Source organism: Xyrauchen texanus, chromosome 15, assembly GCF_025860055.1.
Source record: "Xyrauchen texanus isolate HMW12.3.18 chromosome 15, RBS_HiC_50CHRs, whole genome shotgun sequence".
Taxonomy (NCBI): Eukaryota; Metazoa; Chordata; class Actinopteri; order Cypriniformes; family Catostomidae; genus Xyrauchen; species Xyrauchen texanus.
This window is the reverse complement of record NC_068290.1, coordinates 9,863,206-9,885,591: the sequence shown is the minus strand read 5'-3', so window position 1 is coordinate 9,885,591 and position 22,386 is coordinate 9,863,206. Positions and strand designations below refer to the sequence as shown.

At 37.4% G+C, this 22,386-nt stretch overlaps 2 protein-coding genes across 2 annotated transcripts; both read left to right on the top strand.

Moving 5' to 3' along the window:
* Positions 1-1,706: 1,706 nt before the first annotated feature.
* On the top strand, positions 1,707-11,079 carry tp53inp1 (tumor protein p53 inducible nuclear protein 1). Its single transcript, XM_052144713.1, has 4 exons — positions 1,707-1,921; positions 4,082-4,404; positions 7,549-7,900; positions 8,715-11,079. Exons 2-4 carry the CDS (start codon positions 4,281-4,283, stop codon positions 8,965-8,967), a joined length of 729 nt encoding a protein of 242 aa, XP_052000673.1. The 5' UTR covers positions 1,707-1,921; positions 4,082-4,280; the 3' UTR covers positions 8,968-11,079.
* Positions 11,080-12,406: 1,327 nt separating this feature from the next.
* On the top strand, positions 12,407-20,345 carry ccne2 (cyclin E2). The gene is made up of 11 exons (XM_052144620.1): positions 12,407-12,477; positions 13,399-13,440; positions 13,536-13,608; positions 13,696-13,743; positions 17,008-17,153; positions 17,726-17,861; positions 17,993-18,139; positions 18,381-18,611; positions 18,716-18,827; positions 18,946-19,103; positions 19,210-20,345. The coding sequence occupies exons 2-11, from the start codon at positions 13,427-13,429 to the stop codon at positions 19,315-19,317; spliced, it is 1,173 nt and encodes a 390-aa protein (XP_052000580.1). The 5' UTR covers positions 12,407-12,477; positions 13,399-13,426; the 3' UTR covers positions 19,318-20,345.
* The last annotated feature ends 2,041 nt before the right edge of the window (positions 20,346-22,386 follow it).

Genomic DNA, 22,386 nt, shown 5'->3' with positions numbered 1-22,386 from the left:
AACTATCAAGACATTTTAATCATTCAGTTAAATGCCATGTTGGCTGAGTGTTCTGACACCATTTTTGAGACAATTCCTGTGGAGGTCAGGGAGGGTTATGGCTTATCTTTATGCTTTAACCCAGAGTGAACAGGTGTGGCCTTGTTTTGTAGAGTAAACAAAGAAAAAGTCCAGAAGCAAAGGGACAACATGATGACTGTACATGTGAATGCTGATTCACTCTCACGTCATCCTGTAGTGGGAAAATGGATAGTGTAGAAAATATGTATCCAGAAAAAGTTGGTCTCTCTGGTACAAATGTGACCAATGTGGTGGTCTGAAATAGCGGAAGTAGATTTACTGGAAAGGGAAGGAGAATAATTGCTATGTCAGTGACAAACCTCCAAACCAGGAAGTTCCATTTTTTCCATCCTGATGAACAAACTGTGTTGATGATGTATTATAGACTATTGAGCAAATTATAAAGTTAGATTATATATTATATAGATAATGTGTATTTTAGATAGATGGATGAATAGATAGATATATGCAATATCATGATAAATTATGCAATATAACAATAGATGATGCAATATCATGCTGAAATTGTCATGCCTGACTCATTAGATATGCAGACTCACCCATGTGTAACTCCTTTTTGTTAAAACTCTTACTGGGGGGAAAACTGGGCTAATCTTTAGACCAGGCCTCTCTTACCCAAACAGTCTCCTTGAATACACCCATCTGAGCTGTGTTGAGGGGGATGGAGTGCTTTGTTCCCAAATATTGGTGACCTACATCTTCAATAGAGAGGATTTCACACTTTTGTTGTAAACATTTTTGGTAGAATGGCTAGAAATTTAGATTTAACCCAAAATGACAGTTCAATGCACGTGTCATTCAATAATTATTGTTATGTAGTAATTGACCGCTGTCCCAAGAAGCCAATTTAAATAGTAGCTGTGCTAGTTTCATGTATCTCATATCACTCTGCGGTCTCTTTCTTTTCACATAATGACTGAAAAATTATGTGTATATATATATATATATTATAATTTTTTTCCCTCGCTTCGTATTAAGAGTCCAGATCAACCTTTCTGGGATTTATTTTGTGATCATGACAAACTGAGTGTACATTATCTTATGCTGCTCAGCTTTCAACAGTTTGTTCAGTTGAATGCTGAAACTGAGAAACATAACTAAACATGTTTCGGTTTTAGAGGTTCAAAAACTTGAGGTGTGGTTGTTGTAGTTAAACTTAGATTTAAAGTTTTGCTAAGTAAATAGGGGTCAACACAGGAGATGGTTTTATAATGTTATTCTTAGTAAAGTTAATGATCAACAATGGTGTCAGGTTGAGAATGGTTTGATAGTTTGCCTTAAACATTGTGGGTGCTGGACATTATCAAATGTCTGTCTTGTTTTTGCTTCATAAGCTAGTTAAATATACTAATCGAACCAATGTAACCGTAAAAAATTTAAATTAAATAAGTTAAAATTTGCAGTTTTAAAAAGCTCTATATTGTCCAGCCAATAATGAGTTACACTTCTTGTCATGTAGTGCTCTGCCCGGTCTTGCCTTTCCCGGGATGAGGTCACGTGCGTTGGTGACATTCGTCATAGACTGGCGCAGCATTTCATTGGCTGAGAGGTTTCACACAGCCCCTCCCATGGGCGGTCCTCAGTGACGTCACGCCTGATCAGCTGTTAATTCTTCACAACAATAACAAAGGGAGCAGTTGAGACCTCGAAGAAGAAACGAAAAAGAACTGACTGCGAACCTCCGAACTAAAGGGGCCACAAACTTTTAATTTCTTCCGAGAAAGAATTATATTTATATATTTTTCTATTTCGTACGACAAGTAATCTACCTCAAACGCTAAAAGTGATCTGTTTTTGTCCTTGAAGTCAGCCCTCTTCCTGTTTACTTTTTTTGCCGCAGGTGAGTTGAATGATCTTTGTTGTTCATCGACAGACACTTTGTTCTGATACGTTATAGACGCTTCAACAAAGTTATAAAGAATACACAAAGTTGCTATCAAATGTGAGTTTTGTGGTCAAAAGTGAAGAAAAAAAATTTAAAACAAGGAAAAAAATATGCTTTCAAATGCGGTTTTTATGGAATTAGACTATTGCGTGCACAACTCGGCAGAGCCTGCAAGCGATCTGATATGTGTTCATTGTTTGATTCTGCAACGTGAGCATGTTTTGATTTTACGGATTAAGCTTTGTTCACCATTGCCAGTTGAGCGTTTGGGTTTACAATCCGCCCTGTCGGTTGGTGTAGGGTTACACTCATCCCTCCTCCCTTGTCCAGTCTCTTAGTGCAGGACAAGAAAACATCATATATGATTATCCAAATACAGATTTCAAATATTTTGGGACCTGTTAAATTTTACATTTAATTGTGCATATGTTTGCCCAGAATGGATTGCAGCTGCTGTTTTGTTTATTACTGTGTTGAGCCTGTTAATAGTACGTTAGTTAATAGATCTTTTAACTAGCGTCATATTTAATTTTGGACGTGGATGAAAGCGAGACTGTCGTACAATGTCTTCATTGGCACACAACTGAGGTTTTCAGTCAACTAAAAAAATATGGAAATATTTTTTTCAAAATGTCGTCAGCTGTATGAGAAACACCAATGTAAACAACAATACAACCCAATTAGACTGTTTCTGCCGAAAAATAAATATGTGATACAGTGAAGAAGGTTTACAAGTGGTTTGCATGTTTTTATTAGAATTAATTGTCATGTTTATGAAGCTAAGTGTATGTTAATTATGTGTGTTGTTTTGCTCCATTTTTGAAGTTAGATTTGATCAATTGTTTCTCCATACTAGCCTACTTCCTCATAAAATGTTGTTCTGAGGGTATTCAGCCATTACTGTATGTATACAGTTCGCCACAACCTATGTCTATAAACATTAAAATATGTCGTTGGGCCTGTTGAAGGCTCCGCTGTACACAGACTGCATCACTCCCTCTATAGGATGAAATTACGCAATAGATAGGCCTATAGCCCGTTCAATAAGTGTAAACAATTCCAATATTTTCCGCTTTAATTCTGTTATTAGTTTCGGAATGTATGGATCCATTGCTGTGTCATACATATAAATAACACGTACAGTCTAATGTGCCTTAGTATTTGCATTTTTCTTTCAAATGTATATAGCTTGTTCGACGCATATAATCAATTGGTTTAGATTAAATAGATTTCCCGCGGTGCCCTCTATGTTCTGAACACATTAGGCCAATTCTGTGGGGTTTTTTTTTTCGATCTGCGTACCATCCACTAATACAATGCATGGATTGCATTGACATTTTAATTATATACTGATTTAATTGCCTCTAGCATCTGCTATAATGTTGGTATTTTTAAAACAAAGCCATCCCAGTCCTGTCTGCATTTGTTTGTCTGTAGATAATCCTCCTTTTGATGGTTCAGAGGGTTACTTATTATATGGATGTAACCCTACAATATGCCCCCACCCCCTAAACAGACAAACAAAGCACTCTGCCATGACAGTATGAGCAGGTGGAAGGGAGTATGAATTGGTTGCCTTGTCTCAGTGATGGACAGGGGTGAAGAACAGCTTGTAGTCCTTCACTTCATAGGTGTCTCTCTTTGTTGTTGCAAGCAAAACGACAGATAAGGATACCCTCATGAGTCATACTCCTGAAAGAGGCAGGGAGTATCTGTACAAAGATCAGTTTTCATAGGCATCAGCTTCTTGTGAAGAGGTCTGGCAGTATCTGTAACAACCAAGACACTTTAGATAGCTTTGTTGTGGCTGGTCTGTTCTCAGGAATATCTGTTTTATGAACATGCACCAGTAATTTAAGGCTAATCACAACAGAACAGGAGACACTTGTCATGAGGAAATAAATGTGTTCTGTTTATATAGAAAATTATGTTATGCACATGAAGTCTGCTTCCTTTGTTTATCTGTATGTGTTTTTACATTATCTTAAACAACATGGTTTACCTAGCAACCATTTTGGGGTAAAAGTGAGTGTCTCTGTGTACAAGAGTATTGGATAAAATTAGGTGATTTTTTTTTCTGCCATTGAATCAGTGTTTCTCTTTTGTGTCCTCTAGGGCCTTTGTTTTGGACAATCAACAAGAGCTATGGCTGAACTTCATCAGGTGTTCCTCAGCTGAGAAGGTGTAACTAATGCACCTCAGCACCTTTACCAATATCTCAGTTAGCGGCTCCCGCAGCTGATGACCAAAGAGCCCAGCTCTCCCCCACTGCCAGCAGGACTGTCCAGCCTCGTGTCTCTGCCGGGACACCATCATGTTCCAAAGGTTCAATAGCATCTTGTTTGGAGACTCCCTGGAGGAGAGCAGTGTATGTCCCGCAGATCCAGACTTCAACGAGAAGGAGGAGGATGATGAATGGATTCTGGTCGATTATCTAGGTGAGAGATCTTTCGAAGCTATGGATGGATGATACCATTTTTAAAGTTCGTTTCTCTGAATCTGAGCATAGTTAAAGGAATATTCTGGGTTCAGTATACATTAAGCTAAATCAACAGCATTTGTGGCCTTAAAAATTATTTACAGTCACCGTTTATTTATTAAAAAAGAGCAGAAATTGTGGTTACATTAAGGCACTTACAATGGAAGTGAATGGGACCAGTCAGGAAATGCTTAAAGGGTTAGTTTGAAAATTCTCTAATTTCTCACTCTCATGCCATCCCAGATGTTTTTGACTTTCTTTCTTCAAAGAATTTTAGAAGAATATATCAGCACTGTAGGTCAATACAATGCAAGATAATGGTGACCAGAACTCAAAAAGCTCCAAAAGGGAGATTGAAGCAGCATAAAAGTAATGCATCAGACTCCAGTAGTTTAGTCTTCTGAAGCAATCCAGTTGGTTTTGGGTGAACAGACCAAAATATAACTCCTTTTTCACTGTACATCTTGAGAGCAGTCTCCTTAGCGATAATGATTTCAAGCTCGATTACACTTCCTATAGTATTGTGATCTGTGCATGCATCAAACACTAGTGTAATCAAGCTTGAAATCATGATTGTGCCTAGAGACTGCAATTTATCATTTACATATACTGATAACTTTGTAATACCAATAATGATGCATAGTAATGTAAACATTCACTAGATGGTTTTCTGTTTTTCAAGCGGTTTTTGAACACAAAAATGCACTCTGTGGGAACGTCCCCTTAGTCTGTATCAGGCAAACTGACCTAAATAAGCACTTAATCTAATGACGTGACTCCAGAACTCTGCAGAATTGGAAAGTCATTCACAAAGTTCGACACATTCCCTAGGCCTTGTTTGTTCATTTAATAAATATTTTGCAAATTCTAATTTGATTATGCTTTCAGCTAACAATAAGAGCATAGTACTCTCAGTTCTGTTCAGTACATTTTTACCATTTTAAATGCATTCCACAAAATTCTGTAAATCGGTCTAGAAAATGCTCAACAAGTTCAGTCTAGGCCTGCAAATGACATGTTTTATCTGAGATGATCCTAGCTAACCTCATCTGATTTTGCTGGCATGATCTACTGGTGCCAGGTTACAGACATCAGGATGATTTTGTAACACCTTGCACAGAAGCGGTGCCCTCATTAACACGATGCCTTCATATGCTGCCTGCCCAAATAGAGGCATTGCTGTCTGAACTGCCCCTTCTCATATTGTGTGTGTGTGTGTGTGTGTGTGTGTGAATATTTAAGGTGCAAGGGAATCTGGTTGGCCCAGTTATTCTCTGATAGGTGAAGCCCAAGGGGAGACAGACAAGTTTATGGGCAACACAGCTTTTAGCCTCTCAGACAAAAGTGTTTTGTGGTGGGGGCTGCTGTAAAAATAGAACCGATTAAGTTACCGTTTATGCACATAGCACAGATAGGTCTTGACCATTGAGTAATTACAGGCATTAATAGTTGCCTCAAGGCTGAGGTGGAGAGAAAGGGAGAGCAGAGAAAGACACTTCTCTTGTTATGCATTTAGCTTGACTGTAACACCACAAAATACAATCAATACAGTGATACAAAAGCAGTTGCTGCCCATGATGGAGTGAGGATTAGAGGTAAACTGGCTTCACACGGACATTGGAGAATGCCGTAAAAGAGTTTAGAGCCTTCTTAACCAGTTGAGAAAATGTTTCATATCATTTGGCTGAATCCTGCGAAACTGCAGATAAACAGGGTGTGGCACTGTAAAAAGAAAGTTTGGTGTGTAGTATAACATGATTGTCATGGGTGTGGGACTTGTTTAGTGACTAATCAATCTTGTATTGCATTAAGTGTACATTATACAAAGTTGTTATAACAGTATTTTTACTGTAAAGTAGCATTTGTCACATTAACTGCAGGTGATCAGAGGCTCCAGCAGTGTTCAAGCTTTCTCAATTTCAGGTATGGTAGAGAACAATGAAGGATTGTTTAATCATACTGCCCCCTAGAGGCAGGGGAATGTGTAGCACTGTAACGGCTCTGCCCCAAAAGTCAGCTGTTTACACCATTTTTGGTTAGCTGCCAGGAGAAGTACAAATAGAGATGAACAGTGGACAAAAATATTTGCTCTCTGGGTTTGTCTGTCTAAAAACATGACTCATTTTCAATAGAATCGGTGATACTTTTGGTAAATTATTTTCTCTTTTATGCAACTTCACTTTTAAAATATCGATTTTCCAGTTAATTCTGTTTTTAGTATCAACCAGGGATTATTTTGATTAATTACAGTTCTATTTCATAAACTTCATACATTTTATCTCTCAAACAAGTCTTCTGTTATTTCTATGTTTAGATTTAAACTTGATTTTTACATTTTCTTCAGAAAATTGGAATGGTGCTTTCCTGTATAAAATTAATTGCCACAATGCTAGGGTAATGTAGGTGGTTGCCAGGGCATTGCAACCATGTGGTTGCTATGGTGTCTGGGTGGTTGTTAGGTGGTTTCTTACTCACAAAAGTCAAAAGAGCCCACCCCCAAGTCTCTACTATGTTCAGGTTAATAAATATGTCTACAGATGTGGATTTCCAAAAAACATCGTATTGCAGCGGAAAAGTCAGTCATATTTATAAGGAAAGCTCTACCTGATTGGTTAGGGTTTAGTTAAGGTCTAGAGTTAGGGACAGGGTTGGGCTACAGTTTCTCCGACCAGTCCTATATCGCTTCCCTGATAAATATTACTGATTCATTCAATCATGGCTTTCCTTATGAATATCAATGACTCTTCTCCTTCCTTTTTCTCCTGTTTCTGAAGTTCTTGCTCAGGTTTTATCATAGGTTTAATCGTCTGTGTGAATTGCTTAGGAAAGTAATAGCAATAATACTCTATAAGCCACATGATTTGAGGCATCATTCCTGTTCATGGAACAAACAGTGTGGAATGAGTTACACATTGAAGCTTAACAATTAGGGTTAGGGGTTTGCTCAAATCCCTAAACCTAAGTATGAGCAATTGTAATAGCGATGCCTGTGTTAGCAAACATGACTAATACATTTTGACTTATTGTAAGAAGTTATTATTATCATTTGCTCATGGTATTATCAAACTTTAGTTACAGTCCTGTCTTCTCTCTGTCCCTGTAGCGAAGGCCTGTTCCAGTGCATGTAGAGATGATCTGGTGGGCATGTGCTCTGATGATGTCACTCCCCTGGACTCTCCCGTGCGCTTCTCCTCTTGCTCGTCTCTGGACTCTGTGGTGGACACTGATGGCGAGGACAACAGCTTCCTGCAACTGGAGGCAACATGTGGGCTGGAAGAGAGCTGGTTTATCACCCCTCCACCATGTTTCATGGCTGGGGGTAGAGCACCAGTTCTGCTGGAGACCAGTCCTCTGGAGAACCTGCTGATCGAGCACCCCAGCATGTCTGTGTACGCAGTTCACAGTCACTGTCAACGGCCTGTTAAGGACGGCACCTGTGAGCCATCGATTATAAGGTAAAGGAAGAATCCCTTAAAAGGATAGTTTCCCTAAACTTAAAAGTTTGTCATAATATACTCACCCTCATATTGTTCCAAAACTGAATTACTTTCATTTTTCTATGGAACACTAAAGGAGATGTCTGGTAGAAATTATATGGTGATTGAGACTGAACATATCCATATCTTTATTTTATGATTCATTAGTTTCATCAGTAGTTAAATGGCGGCAATCCCTGTAACTAATTCGCTACACTCTCTGAAAAAACTTGCTTGCCTGAAGCTGTTATTTGGAACAGCTGGGGTAAAGAATGCTATTTGTTGGCTTCAAAGTGTTTTGATTGTCCAGTCAAATGTGGATTATAAAATAGTCCCATTCCATTTTCTCTGTTTCTGAGAACTGGCAACCCATAACCCATCTGTCACAGGACAGATCATAGTTTAAAGGACTTGATTTCTAGGCTTGGGGTCAATGCCTTTTTCATGCATCGATAATCAGAAGATTTTACAGATGATTATCTCTATATATATATATATCAAAGGATTATTTCACAAATAAATAGGGTTCCCGTGAATTGGAATGCATGCAAATTAGGCTTCTGATTTAAATGTCGGCTATAGTTAATATATCGATGCCACAATAATTAATCGTTAAAATAAAATAGTTACTGTGCTTTGCCTTATTAAGGCAGAATAATAATGTGCAAAACAAAGTGTAGTTACTTTTGAAAAAAAAATTATATTGTATATCTTGTGCACAATAACGATTATGGGCAGCTTTCACACAGTAATAATTGCTGAATACTAATTAACAGGTTCTGTTCTGTTGCAGGTCTGAAGTTCAGCACAGGCCAAGTCACCCCTCTGGCTGCTATGCAGCCGCCCTCGTCGCTGCCCATGCAGGCTTTTTGGAGCAGACCAAGAATGGCCGACTGGCCCAGCGCATCCGTGACAACGTGGAGTGCCAGCAACTGTCCCGCAATGCCCTCCGTCGCCTTAATCTTCTGCGTGACGGCGGAGCCAGACAGGCCAAAGCCACTGGGGGGTACGTTCACCAGCCAGGACTGAGGCAGTACAACTACTGAGACGGCCCCCACTGCACTCCCTCATCCTACCCTGCACGCAGCTCCCTCTCCACCTCCACGCTGGGAGAATAAGTTGTTTCACCAGAAGGAATGGAGTCCTTTGAATCAATGCCTTAGGTCACTTTACTTCACCGCAGGTTCCGCTCAACTTGAATGTGTCTGCATGACATTCTGTCCTATGTGTCACGAGGGTTGAATTGTGTTCAGTAACCAAGTTTTCATCTGCGGTTACTTAAGGCGCTTCCTTAAGTAGTGCTCTGGTCTGGTCCGTAGCACGTATAGGAAGCTTGATGTGTTTGTTGCCTTTAAAGTTATTTTCCCTGCGTTTCTTTAAAGCCATAAGGAGTTCAATCACCTCAGTGACTAAATCATCTGCAGCACCTTTCTGGTTAGAAAAGAACCTGTCTGTGATTCTGTAGATCAGTGCTTTCTTCCTTTTTTATTTTTCTCTCTTCATTTTTTTTGTAAGATGTTCTAGGTTGATTATCACTGAAAGCCTTGTTTCCATAGTAGATTTCAAAATATGTAAAATATAAAAAAAAATTCCAAAATATTTTCAGAAGAGAAAAATATTGAATATATTACATATCAGTATGAAGTTGATACGAGTGTATGTTATCTGCATACATATGAATGAAAGCAGCAGTTTTTCCTATTTTAGTGACTGATTTGATGTACGACTGTGTAGTGCTAGTTTTCCAACAGGTGAAAAAGAAACAACAACAAAAAAAAAGTGTTATAATGTTATTTTTCTTGTTTGCTCTATATCTGCAGTACATGTCTCAGGGTCATCGCTGTTCACCTTTGCTCTTGTGAAAATGCAGATTACGATAAATTTTCTCCACATATTGGAGAACCTCTAACTTTGTCAATGTGTATGTTACCTTGTGGAAATATTTGTAATTCATTTAAATCTTTAACAAAAAATGTGTCTCACAATTTTGAATGAAAGCGCAACGCTTGCTCGTCCGAGGACTGTGAAAACAAACTCTTTCTCTTAATTGACTGTTAAAAACTTTGAAGACTAAATGAAACTGTTAGCATTTACAAAAAAAGAAAACAAATCTCATTGTAGTGACATTTTGTTTTACATGCCTTTATCATGTTTTATTTGACTAGTTACAAGTTGTACTTGCTGAATGAAATATTTAAAGTAGCAACAAACTTTTAGAAAAGACTTTGTAGGTTATGTTTCTCTTTCTCTATTTGTTTATAACACAAGACCGGGTGTTGTACATTTCCGGTGACACTGCCAAGGTAAATATCTCCCCTTAATGAATGCAATTTATATCAGTAACTCTGACATTCAGGAGAATGCATATGAGCAACTCAAGGAAAACATCTACAATGTAGTCAACATGATCAGTGTATCATTATATGTACTTCTGTATGAAAGGTATGAGGACATGCAAAATTTCTTTCAAAGACTCTACTGCCCCTAAGGGTTACCAGCCCTTGTCTTTTTTTGCTTGCCGTAGTCTGTGTGGGCCAGTACGTTGCATTTTATGACATTTTCTCTGTGGACGAAGGGAATGGAAGGATCTCTTTACTTTCCACGAGTAATACTGGAGAGGACCCCTTTCCTTATATCAATAGACACCTGATATTTGGTATTCATAACAGGGATTTCATTTAGCCTTGAATTGCATTTGGGGATCATGTGCCTTCCAGGTGAACAGTATGACAATGCATCCATGAAGAACTTGAAATTTGTCCAAAGGGACACAAACAAATGTTATTTACTATGCACAGAGGATAAACTTGTCTCTGTGAGCAACTTGCTCTGTCAACTTTCTACACAAATGTAGCAAATGTTTTCTGTGTTTAACGTGTGAAGAATATTTTTCTGTGGCATTGCTAAGTTTTAGATTGTGCTTCGGCTGATTTTTGTTTGTTTTTTTTTGTTTACTGGAATAATACAGCACTTTGCCAAAAGTGTAGGGTTTTAGCATTATGTTTATTTATCTTCATCTCGAATGGACATGTTTTTGGATACATGTTATACACAAGCTGTTTTATATGAGTAGTATAATTTGCAAATAAATTGCCCATTTCATGTCTTGAAACCAACTATTTGTCAGTATGTATACTCTCTTCTCAATAAATGTTTTAATACAAACTACTGTGTTTTGCATCTTGTGAAGGATAGTAAGCTCAGAAGTGTGATCTTATAGATGCTACTCTGGCATCATATGTGTAATTTATTTGGTAATTTAATCACCTAAGCACATAATACTGAAATACTTCCACTGAGGAGCATTTTAGAAACCCATACCAACCTGTAACGCAATCCAGTTAATCTCTCAAGAATGCAGAGCCATGATTAGTTAAAGCCTATTAATCACTGTACCAGTGTGGGTATAACCCTTAATAATGTAGATTTGTAACTGTACCCATTTGACTATGCCCTTCTTTTTTTTTCTCCACAATGCACCAATGCAGACTAGGGTTAAAGATTGAGGTAGTTGTTTTGCCCAGCAAATACCCTAACGTTAGCCTTTGTTTCCCATTTTATTATTTTTTTGGGAACCAATTCCTAATGTTCTAAGGACTTTCTCTTTGGGTTTTATTTTTGTAACCTTAAACTAATGTTCCTAGAACGTTGCAGGGAGGTTTTTGTGTGACAAACTAATAAGAACCTATATTTTAATAAACAAAAATGAGAGTTCCCAGAACGTTCGAGGAGCCCAATTGTTAGCTGGGTGTTTGGCTTTTGTACTCAATAAATATATCTTTCAAAGAAGTCATTTAAAAAAAATATTTTGACACTTTTTCATGAAGCTATTTATGCAAAATAATAATAATATTACATTTGAATATTTATTGAATTAATTTTATATTCTTTTTAGATTAAAAAATATATATATTTCCTCCAAATAATAATAAAAATAAAATAAAAACACATGACTTCAATATTGCATGTTTTCATGCGTATTTAAGAAATATTAAATGATTACACAAGCTAGGCGATCTCTCCTCTCTTGGGTTTGTTTACAAGAGCACGTTGTTTCTCCTTGAATAACCATGATTGGCCACAGGGATTTAAAGCCCCGCCTATGGGAGGCTGTCAAACTAGGAAGCGTCTCCTAAGAGTAAAAAACTCCTTATAAATGCGAATAAATGCAATATTTAACCTATACATGTACTCGCATATGGTGCATTAGGTCCTCAAGCCCCGGATTTGTTTGACCGGGAAAGCAGGAAAGCGCTCTTTTTTTAAATATTTAAACCAAAGTTCAACGCGGCAAAGCGCGAGCCGAAAAACCACAGCCATTTCTATGTTACATTGAAAGACTAACCATAATCGTTCACAAATTCGCGACTCTTCTTTGAGCACTTTATACACCGGGCTTTTTGATGTTCATGAAGACAATAGGACAATCCAATGTGTGGTCTTTTTGTGTTATTTTTGAGGGACGAAAAGGGCGCCGCGCATGCGCTGTGGCCGCAGACAGCTGAACTTTATATAGCTTGGCGCCATCCATTCAGTCATTCGCACTGAAAACAGCGGTGAGTACACTTGGCTCTTCTTTTTAACATTAACATTTGGTATGTTAATTGTACTGTTTCATATTTCTGTAACAACCATGTTTAGCAGGGATTACACTGTGGTTTCATGATGCTTGTTGCTTTAAACTGAAGTTTGTTGCCTTTTAGCCAGTCAGCTACGACTAGAGATGAAGGTCCTTGTAAGACCTTATAACGCGTTTGTTTTGGTCAAATGTCTCCGTTTACGCGGACAATAGCATGGAATATTTCCAAAAGCGTCGCTTGGGGTACAAAAAGTATGTAATTTATGACTTCAGAGGGCCAGATGTTGCTGAAAGTTAGCCAGCTTTGCTAGGCGCCAGATTGGATCTTTGCATATACGTGGACGTGTATTTAAAACTATACTATCAGAAATAGGCAAATAAATGATCTTTTAAAAACACGTGCTGGGTGTTCTACACAAGTGTATTGAGCCGAATTTTCTCTTAAATTGTTGTTTAATGTTTTCTTAACACGTCAGATTGTTTTTTTGTGGGGGCAGCTTTAGTCTCCCGCTTCATGTAAATTGGCGCGGACTGTCCTTTTATAAACCTACAGAACTGGATCATGTATTTCTGGTTTTGCTTTTTAGACAAAACCCCACTATGGATGATAGTACTGCCTGTTTAGACTTTGCAATTACTTTCATGTTTTTAGATTTGATCAGTATTTTGTTTTTAGTTTCTTAAACCGGATTGGTACATTTCTGGTCATCCATCTTATATCTAGCCAAATGGTTTGGAACATAAGTTTTATTTAGCTTTGTTTAATTGATAGTTTTAGTTAGTTTACTAAATGCTTATATTATTGCATTTTATTTTATTAAAAACTATGTTATTCCGATTTGATGGATTACAGATTATTACAGTATAATTAATTTAACGTTGAGGTTCTTTCTTACAGGAGAGAAGACACCAAACTTGTTTACACAATGTCAAAACGCAGGTAAGAATTGTCCAAAAACTGAGACTGGTTGCTTAAGTAACAATTGCCCTAATTAAATGACAAATTTCAATTGTCTTTGTTATTTATGTCTACAGTACTCGCAACACATTACAAGAAAGAAATGAAAATGCACCAGAACAAAAACCTCAGAGGAAAAGAAAAGGCGAGGTGAGAATTGGTTTATCGTTTTAAAAACTGTATTGTCCTATTTCTGTTTCAAGCAAATATTTAGTATTTTATCCTTGTTTTCAGCAGTGCAATAGAAGGATCCCATCAGCAGCTAAAAAACACTTTGAAATTAAGGTGAGAGTCATCTCTAATATGAGGTTTTAAAGCTATATGAAAGAACCAATCTTGTAAACATGCATGTAATGGACTCAATATCTTGTAAGCATTTTTCTGTTTATTATGCAATCGTTCAATCATGTGCGGTTAATGGTGTCAGTGGGTCAATGGGCGCATCATGACGTCATGCTCAGAACCTCTCGCATTAATTTCCTTTATCCACCAGCCTGAGAAAATATCACTTATTTTCTTTGGTTAATTGGCTGGACAGTTGTTTCTGTTGGTGAGCTTTACTATTGTTACTTTTATTAAAGTTTCTTTGTGTATGAAATGGTTTACTAGAGATCAGATTAGTGTATATTTTATTGATCCCTGAAAGGAAATTCCTGTGCTGCAACATTAAACATGTGTATAGTATACTGTATATAGTCCATGTATTCTACAGTTAAGTCAGAAGTTTACGTAAACTTTTGTCACTAAGGGCGTTTTCAGACATGTAGCTCATTTGATTTGATTTCCGAAACGGGGGCAAAAATGTTTGCAATTTTTCTTTTGTTCGGTTTGTTTTCACAAGGCATCATTTCAAAACTAACCAAAACCGTGTCAATAAAAGTCACATGTGAGCAAACTGTCCTCTTAATGGTTCCAGATTTAGCGCATCCAGTGATATACCAGTAAAAATTTTATTCCTGTAAAGATTTGTCAACCGTTACAAATTTTCAAGTATTGTTTATGTCAGTCTTATGCAAAATGTCACAGCATGGTACAGAATGCGTATTCCATTCTCTTATTACGAGTTGTAAAATTTAAGTAATGATTATTTTTATCCATCATTAGTTGTTTTTGCAACATTTCCTTTTTAAAAGTTCCTGTTCTCACGGTTACAGTGTTCACTCAGAAACACAAATAAAAGAGTTAAGCCACGTAAGCTACTGACGCCATCCTACCTGTTTTCTGCCACTATCTGAAAGAGAGAAGAGATTATATGTTATTTATAAAACTGCTCCTATATTAAACGTACAATGATGTCTATAATAGTTCCCAAAAGGTTACTGTATCAGCATTTAATGATGAATTGCAGTGACAAGCTGACCTATAGATGTCTTCTCTGAAGATCATGGTTTTTATAGGGATATTGTTTGGTCCTTTGGGTCAGCTTGCATTCTCACTACAAGCAAACCGTCACAGAGTTATTTTGCAATAACACACACCTCTTCCAGACCGATTGTTTTGGAGTGGATCCGAGTGTGATTGCGTTGTTCAGATATGCCTAAAACCAATTTAAGGAAAGAAACGCAACCGGTTCCGAAACAAATGCTCCAAATGTGTCTGGTGTGAAGACGACCTAAACCTAATTCAACCACTCCACAGATTTCATATTGGCAAACATATTTTCTAAAGTCAATCGACTTTGTGCATGACCCAAATCATTTTTCCAACAATTGTATACAGGCAAATTGTTTCACATTTAATTGACTATATCACAATTCCGGTGGGTCAGATGTTTACATAACTTTACTAAGTTACCTGTGCCTTTAAGCAGCTTGGAAGATTCCAGAAAATGATGTTAACACCTTTAGGCAATTAGCTTCTAATAGGCTAATTGGAGGTGTACCTGTGGATGTATTTTAAGCCCTACCTTCAAACTCAATGCCTGTTTGCTTGACATCATGAGAAAATCAAAAGAATGAAAATAAATTGGTGGACATCCACAAGTCTGGTTCATCCTTGGGAGCAATTTCAAATGCCTGAAGTTACCACATTCATCTGTACAAACAATACTATGCAAGTATAAACGCCATGGGACCACACAGCCATCATACCGCTCAGAATGGACTCATTCTGTCTCCTAGAGATGAACGTAGTTTGGTGCGAAAAGTACAAATCAATCCCAGAATTACCGCAAGGGACCTTGTGAAGTTGCTGGAGGAAACGGGTAGACGAGTATCTATATCACAGTAAAACGAGTCCTATATTGACATAACCCGAAAGGCTGCTCAGCAAGGAAGAAGCCACTGCTCCAAAACTGCCAAAAAAAAAAAAAGAAGCCTGATCTGATGAAACAAAAATTTAACTGATTGGCATAATGACCATTTAAATTGAGGAAATAGGGTGAGGCTTGCAAGCCGAAGAACACCATTCCAATCATGGTGGGGTGGCAGCATCATGTTGTGGGGGTGCTTTGCTGCAGGAGGGACTGGTGCACTTCACAAAATAGATGGCATCATGAGGAAGGAAAATTACGTGAAATATATTGAAGCAACATCTCAAGACATCAGCCAGGAAGTTAAAGTTGGTCGCAAATGGGTCTTTTAAATGGACAATAAAAAGCATACCTCCAAAGTTGTGGCAAAATGGCTCAAGGACAACAAAGTTAAGTATTGGAGTGGCCATCACAAAGCCCTGACATCAATCTGGTAGAAAATTTGAGGGCAGAACTGAAAGCGTGCAAGGAGGCCTACAAACCTGACTCCGTTACACCAGTTCAGTCTGGAGAAATGGGCCAAAATTCCAGCAACTTATTGTGGAAAGCTACCCAAATAATTTGACCCATGTTAAATAATTTAAAAGCAATGCTACCAAATACTAACTAAGTCTATGTAAACTTCTGACCCACTGGGAATGTGATGAAAGAAATGAAAGCTGAAACAAATCATTCGCTCTCCTATTATTCTGACATTTCACATTCATAAAATAGTGATCTAACTGACCTAAAACAGGGAATGCTTTCTATGATTAAATGTCAGGAATTGTGAAACTGAGTTTTTATATATATTTGGCTAAGGTGTATGTCAACTTCTGACTACTGTATATGCTATAATAATGCACTAGATACTACAAAATGAGGGACTAGATCTGAGGGAACATTATGCCTAGTAACATAGCACATGTACATCACCCAGATGTGCCCATTGCTCATCTGCAATACAGCTATAAGACAATATTTGAACATTTCAATAGGTATGTCTCTGTCAAAAAGACATTCAGCAGATGTCTTTGAAATGTTTATGATTTAAAATGTTTGTAAATCTGATGTTTAGCAGATGTTAAATAGATTATGATGCTATCCAGATGAAAATCTAAAACCAGCATCTCTGAGGTATGCGTGTGCTATCAGGGAATGTATCATAGATAATATTAAGTACTAATCAGTTTAATTCCAGACATATTTGCAAGGCTTCTTGAGTTTAGTCATTGTATTAAGGGGTTATTTAGTTAGGAAGACATATTCATTGAGCTAATTTTGTCAACATGATGTTTTGTTTTTTTCCACATCCCTAGAACCGGTGTAGTGAAGGTGATATTAGTCCCAGTGTCTTAATCGAGACTCCTCAAAAGGAGCTTCAAGAGACCAGTAATATCTCTGGATTTAAGCATTTTCGATTCAAGAATCTCTTCGTTAAACCCTCTCCACTCCCGTCCCTCAGGTACGAACTGATCACTATGTCTCCTGATTTGAAAGTGAAATTAAAATGTTGATAATCCTAGCCTGTTCCATATACAATTTGCTCATCTGTAACATTCTAGGGTCAGTAACTTGACAACATGATTTGCTTGTTTTGCTTTTTATATTGTCGCATAATAGAGCTGTTTAGTTGTGACATCAATCTGTAGGCGAACCCAAAGTCTAATTCGCCAAGGATTCCCTTTAGATTTTCCTATGGGTTTTTGAGCTTTTGAGGAAAAATAAGGTCTGGTGACTGCTTGTAATTGAAGTTAAAGAATAAAATGTCCACTTAACGTCAAGTAATGTTTAACACGGACCTTATTTCTCTTAAGTTGAAAAACCCCATTATAAAATCCAGAGGGATCCCATAGCGAATTCTCTTCTGGGTTTTTGGACTACAAGTTGAATAGCTCTATGATTGTTGGTAATGGAAAGATTTGTAATTCATAAGTGTTATCCGTTACACAAGCAGAATAGGCCTATGATGTCCTGAACTTTTTAGCCTTTAGTATTTGCTATTTACTTTTAATGGCTCATGTTTTATCTTAACAGCTGGGCAAGTTCAGATGATGTGTGGATAAAGATGCTGAACAAGGAGCTGAAGTACGTACACGACAAGGGCTTTATCCAGCAACATCCAGCTCTGCAGCCCAAAATGAGGTCTATCCTACTGGACTGGCTCATAGAGGTCAGTATGCCATGCCTGGAGATAATGTCAACACTAACTTGCTGGCTAATTAACTTATTTTTAATTCTTCTTTCATTGTATTTATTGGGTTATCTGAGACCTGATGTTTTAAAATTTCTCTTTCTGTTCAGGTCAGTGAAGTTTACACACTCCACCGGGAGACGTTTTACTTGGCTCAGGACATTTTTGACCGTTTCATGCTCACTCAGAAAGACATTGGCAAGGATCAGCTCCAGCTTATCGGCATAACGTCACTCTTCATTGCCTCAAAGATTGAGGTAGTTATCTGTGGTTTTTATTGGCTTTAATCTTTTAGATATTTCAGCAAAGTTACGTCATGACAATATTTTTAAGAGTTGAACCATATCATTCATAAACGTCTGTGACCTCCGTTTCATTTTCATTTCATTTATTTATTTATAAAGCACAAATAAACACAACAGAAGTTGACCACTGTGCTGTACAAATGAAGTATAAAACAATAATCCTTAATCCATAATCTTTTCTTTTTTTAAATAGGAAATTTACCCTCCAAAGCTCCAAGAGTTTGCTTACGTGACAGATGGGGCCTGCAATGAGGATGAGATACTTGCAAAGGAGCTTGTCATGTTGAAGGCACTAAAATGGGACCTCTGCCCTGAGACTGTCATCTCATGGTTGAAGCTCTATGCCCAAGTGGACTCTTTGCAGGATAGCACCAATTTCCTCATTCCTCAATTCTCTCAGGAAACCTACATTCAAATCACACAGGTGAGAGACTTTGCTTCATCCACAGCATTTAGTAGATAGAATACATTTCAGGATAGAATACATAAATTATACTCACTCCTAACACCTGAATTCTCTCCGCACAGTTGTTGGATCTTTGCATTTTGGATGTTAATTCTTTGGATTACCAATATGGAGTCCTCACTGCTGCAGCATTCTGTCACTTTACCTCATTTGATACAGTCCATAAAGTTTCAGGTAACCATTCTTTGTTGTTGCTTATCTGCTAATTTGTCTAGTTGAATCTGTTAGTCTTTAATGTGGCATATTAAATTGACAGCTCATTGGTGATATTTTTTTTTTCTTTTGCTACCAGGACTGGCATGGGACAGCATATCAAGTTGTGTACGGTGGATGAACCCATTTGTTAGGACAGTACATGAGTGGCCTAGACCGCAGCTGAAGGATTTCAAGAAGGTCACTGCTGAAAATTATCACAACATACAGACTCATGTGGACTACCTGGCTATGTTGGTTAGTTCCCCATCACTTTCTCTTTTTGTCTCCTCAGTCATGTTTTAATGAAGATTTAAGATTTGTAAACAGCTTTTTTTTTTTTTGTTTTTTTCTTGCTTTTCAGGGTGAAGCACATGACCGGCAACAGGAAAGCTTGGACCGTATGTCTCCTTTGGCTGTAGGGGGATTATTGACCCCACCTAAAAGCACTGAGAAACCTGTCAGTGTCTAATGGGTTTGAGGAGACCACACTGGAGCCAGTCTTCATTCAATGCAGTCTCAGCCCAGAGATCTATCAATGCAGGTTTAAGAAAGACCTCCCAGCCCAAAACACCCAGAGAGACTGGCAGTTGTGTGCGGTAATTTTACACATTCCATGATTGAGATTTATTAGGTTGTATTTGGGAGATCTTCATGAGGAAACGTCAAAAGAGGCTGAGATGCTGTAGGTCACAAACATTTCAGACCATACCTGTGACATTGAGGAATCTACTGGTTTGATTTCCCAAGCAAATTGCCTTCCATCAAGAAATGGATTATAATACATTTTTGTAGAGCTAGAGAAGTTTAATGTTCTCGGACTTGAAACGTGTATAAAAATGTTTGGTAATGTTGCCATTTTAGAGGTTTTCCACACAAATGCTGCTCCTTCATGGATCAATGTTACAGTTAATGTTATGTAAATACAATTTAATTTTATTGAGTGTGCGTGTTGTGAAACGTATGTTTAGATTGTACACTGCCAACCTAGTGGTGCTAACTTTGCTTGTTCTACAGGAAGACCCAGTATGGTGAGCAGAATTGGTTATTGGCAGATTGTTTTTGTTTTGTTTTCTGTCTTTGTGAATGAGACATTCCAACGTTTTTTATAATAAGTTGAAAGACATTCCTGAAAGACTTGACTGTTTCCACCCCCTCAGAAGTTAATTTAACCAAACTAAAAATAAAATTGTGTATTTATTTCACTAGATAGATTTGAAATATCCTTGTAATATTTGAATTGCAAGTTTTGTTCCTTAATGCCAAAGGCATATTTAATGAATTGAGGTGCTTGCTATTTATGCATTTTATTTCCTTCCTTTTGTGTTTGCTTAGCTTGGTTTAAATTTTACTCCTGGACTTGAACCAGTGTCTGTAAACTGCATTGTTAGGATAAGAACAGTGTAAAATAACTGAATTGTACATAAGATGTGTGTGTGTGCACAATTAACAATGTCCAACTTTTTCTGTAATATAAAATTTCCAAATGTGAAATTAAAAAGTGACATCAAAAACACCTTGTTTGCTTGTGCAGTAAAGAGATTTATTTGAACTTCTGTTTACCAAAGTAATGAATGAATTGATTTATGCTCATTTGATTGTAAAAATCATGCATTTAAGACTTGTCTCTAACTGGTCAAAATACACTAACTGAGCACTTTATTAGGCACACCTGTACACCTACTTTGTGTGATTAATCGACCAATAATGTGGCAGCAGTGTAATGTATAAAATGATGCAGATACATGTCAGGCACTTCTGTTAATGTTCACATCCAACCATCAGAATGGGGGTATTTATTGTTGTTTCCAGACTGTAGATGTGGGTAGAGTAGCCAAAAACTGTACTCAAGTAAAAGTACAGTTACTTTAACTTCCACTTGAGTAATAATCTTTTTTAAAGTACTAACATCAATAATGACAAGAGTACGAAATTATCCAATTAAAAGTACTGAGTAACTCATTACTTTCAAAAATGACATAATAGATGTTAACTCCCATATATTCTATTAGATCAAACCCATTTAACATGATTACAGAATTATTTTTAATGGAAATGCTGTCATCATTCACCATGTTCCAAACCTGTATGACTTTCTTCCATGAAACAATAAGGAGCTATTAGACAGAATGTCACTATTTACTTTCAGTGAATTTATTTTTCCTCCATATTTTGAAAGTGAATGGTGACCGAGACTGTCAGTCCCTAACATTCTGTCTTAACATGTTTTGTGTTCCACATAACACAAAGCTTCACACTGGTTTGGAACAATGTGAGGGTAGGGAAATGAATAGTAAATTATGTCTGAGCTATCACTTTAAAGGGGTAGTTTACCCTAAAATGAAAATTCTCTCATCATTTACTCACCCTCATGCAATCCCAGATGTGTATGACTTCCTTTCTTCTGCAGAACACAAATTAAGATTTTTAGAAGAGTATTTTAGCTCTGTAGGCCAACATTTTGATGCCCCAAAAAGCACATAAAGGCATCATAAAAGTAATTCATAAGACTCCAGTAGTTAAATCCATATCTTCTGAAGTGATATGATAGGTGTGGGTGAGAAACAGATAAATATTTGTCATTTTTTGCTAACAGTAGGTGCGATAGCAGAGAATGTGACTTACCAAAAACACAAGAAGAACATGAAAGTGATCTGTTTCTCATCCACACATCGCTTCTGAAGATATTGATTTAATCACTGGAGTCTTTTGGATTACTTTTATGCTGACTTATGTGTTTGTGTTTAGCTTTAAAATGTTGTCACCCATTCACATGTATTGTATGGACCTACGGAGCTGAGAAATTCTTCTAAAAATCTTTATTTGAGTTCAGCAGATGAAAGAACGTCATACACATCTGGGGTGGCATGAGGGTGTAGTGACAGAGAAAGAGAAACAAGCAAAGAGGGCCTGAATTGCAAATTGACACTCTAACACCTGAGTCTCCTGTAAAATGTGCTAAAGTTGTTGCTGTGCTCACCTCCAGATAAACTAGGACAAGGAAGCTGATAAAGATGAACTCCTTTTGATATACAATGTGAAGACTTTCTTTGACAGGACATTGTTAAACATAAACTCAAACAGCTTATTGGACTATTTGCTGAAGCCACTTCTATAATTTAGTACTTACTGAGTATTTAAAGGGGCAGTGACATGCTATATCTCATTAAAGATAACCAGAGAAGATGCTTGGATGTTTATGTTGTGGCCAGCCTGTCTCACTTTATGCAGAGGTGTCTGGCCAGACATGTGGTTGGCGTTGATGACATAAGCCTTAGACTCTCCTCACAATGCCTCTGTTGTGTGAGTTATTGTGTAGTTCTTCGTGGGCTTCCTCCCCCTGATCTCCCAACCCCCTGCATGAACCTCAGAGACAAAGAGCAGTCCAAACTCAACTACATGTGCCATTACTTTTTAATGATGTGTCCCACATACCATTGCATTTGGATGGCTTGGAGAACTTTCCAACAGATGGAACAAGCAGATATGAGAGAAAAACAAACATACATTTTACCAAGTGCACCATTTATAAGTTAAATTT

Bases quoted from the DNA above. Each gene is read 5' to 3' on its own strand.
- ccne2 (XM_052144620.1), top strand. The intron at 17,154-17,725 runs GTACGAACTGAT...TTATCTTAACAG, and splicing joins TCTCCACTCCCGTCCCTCAG to CTGGGCAAGTTCAGATGATG. The intron at 18,612-18,715 runs GTGAGAGACTTT...CTCTCCGCACAG, and splicing joins CCTACATTCAAATCACACAG to TTGTTGGATCTTTGCATTTT.
- tp53inp1 (XM_052144713.1), top strand. From the start codon at position 4,281: ATGTTCCAAAGGTTCAATAGCATCTTGTTTGGAGACTCCCTGGAGGAG. The intron at 4,405-7,548 runs GTGAGAGATCTT...CTGTCCCTGTAG, and splicing joins GATTCTGGTCGATTATCTAG to CGAAGGCCTGTTCCAGTGCA. The intron at 7,901-8,714 runs GTAAAGGAAGAA...GTTCTGTTGCAG, and splicing joins TGTGAGCCATCGATTATAAG to GTCTGAAGTTCAGCACAGGC.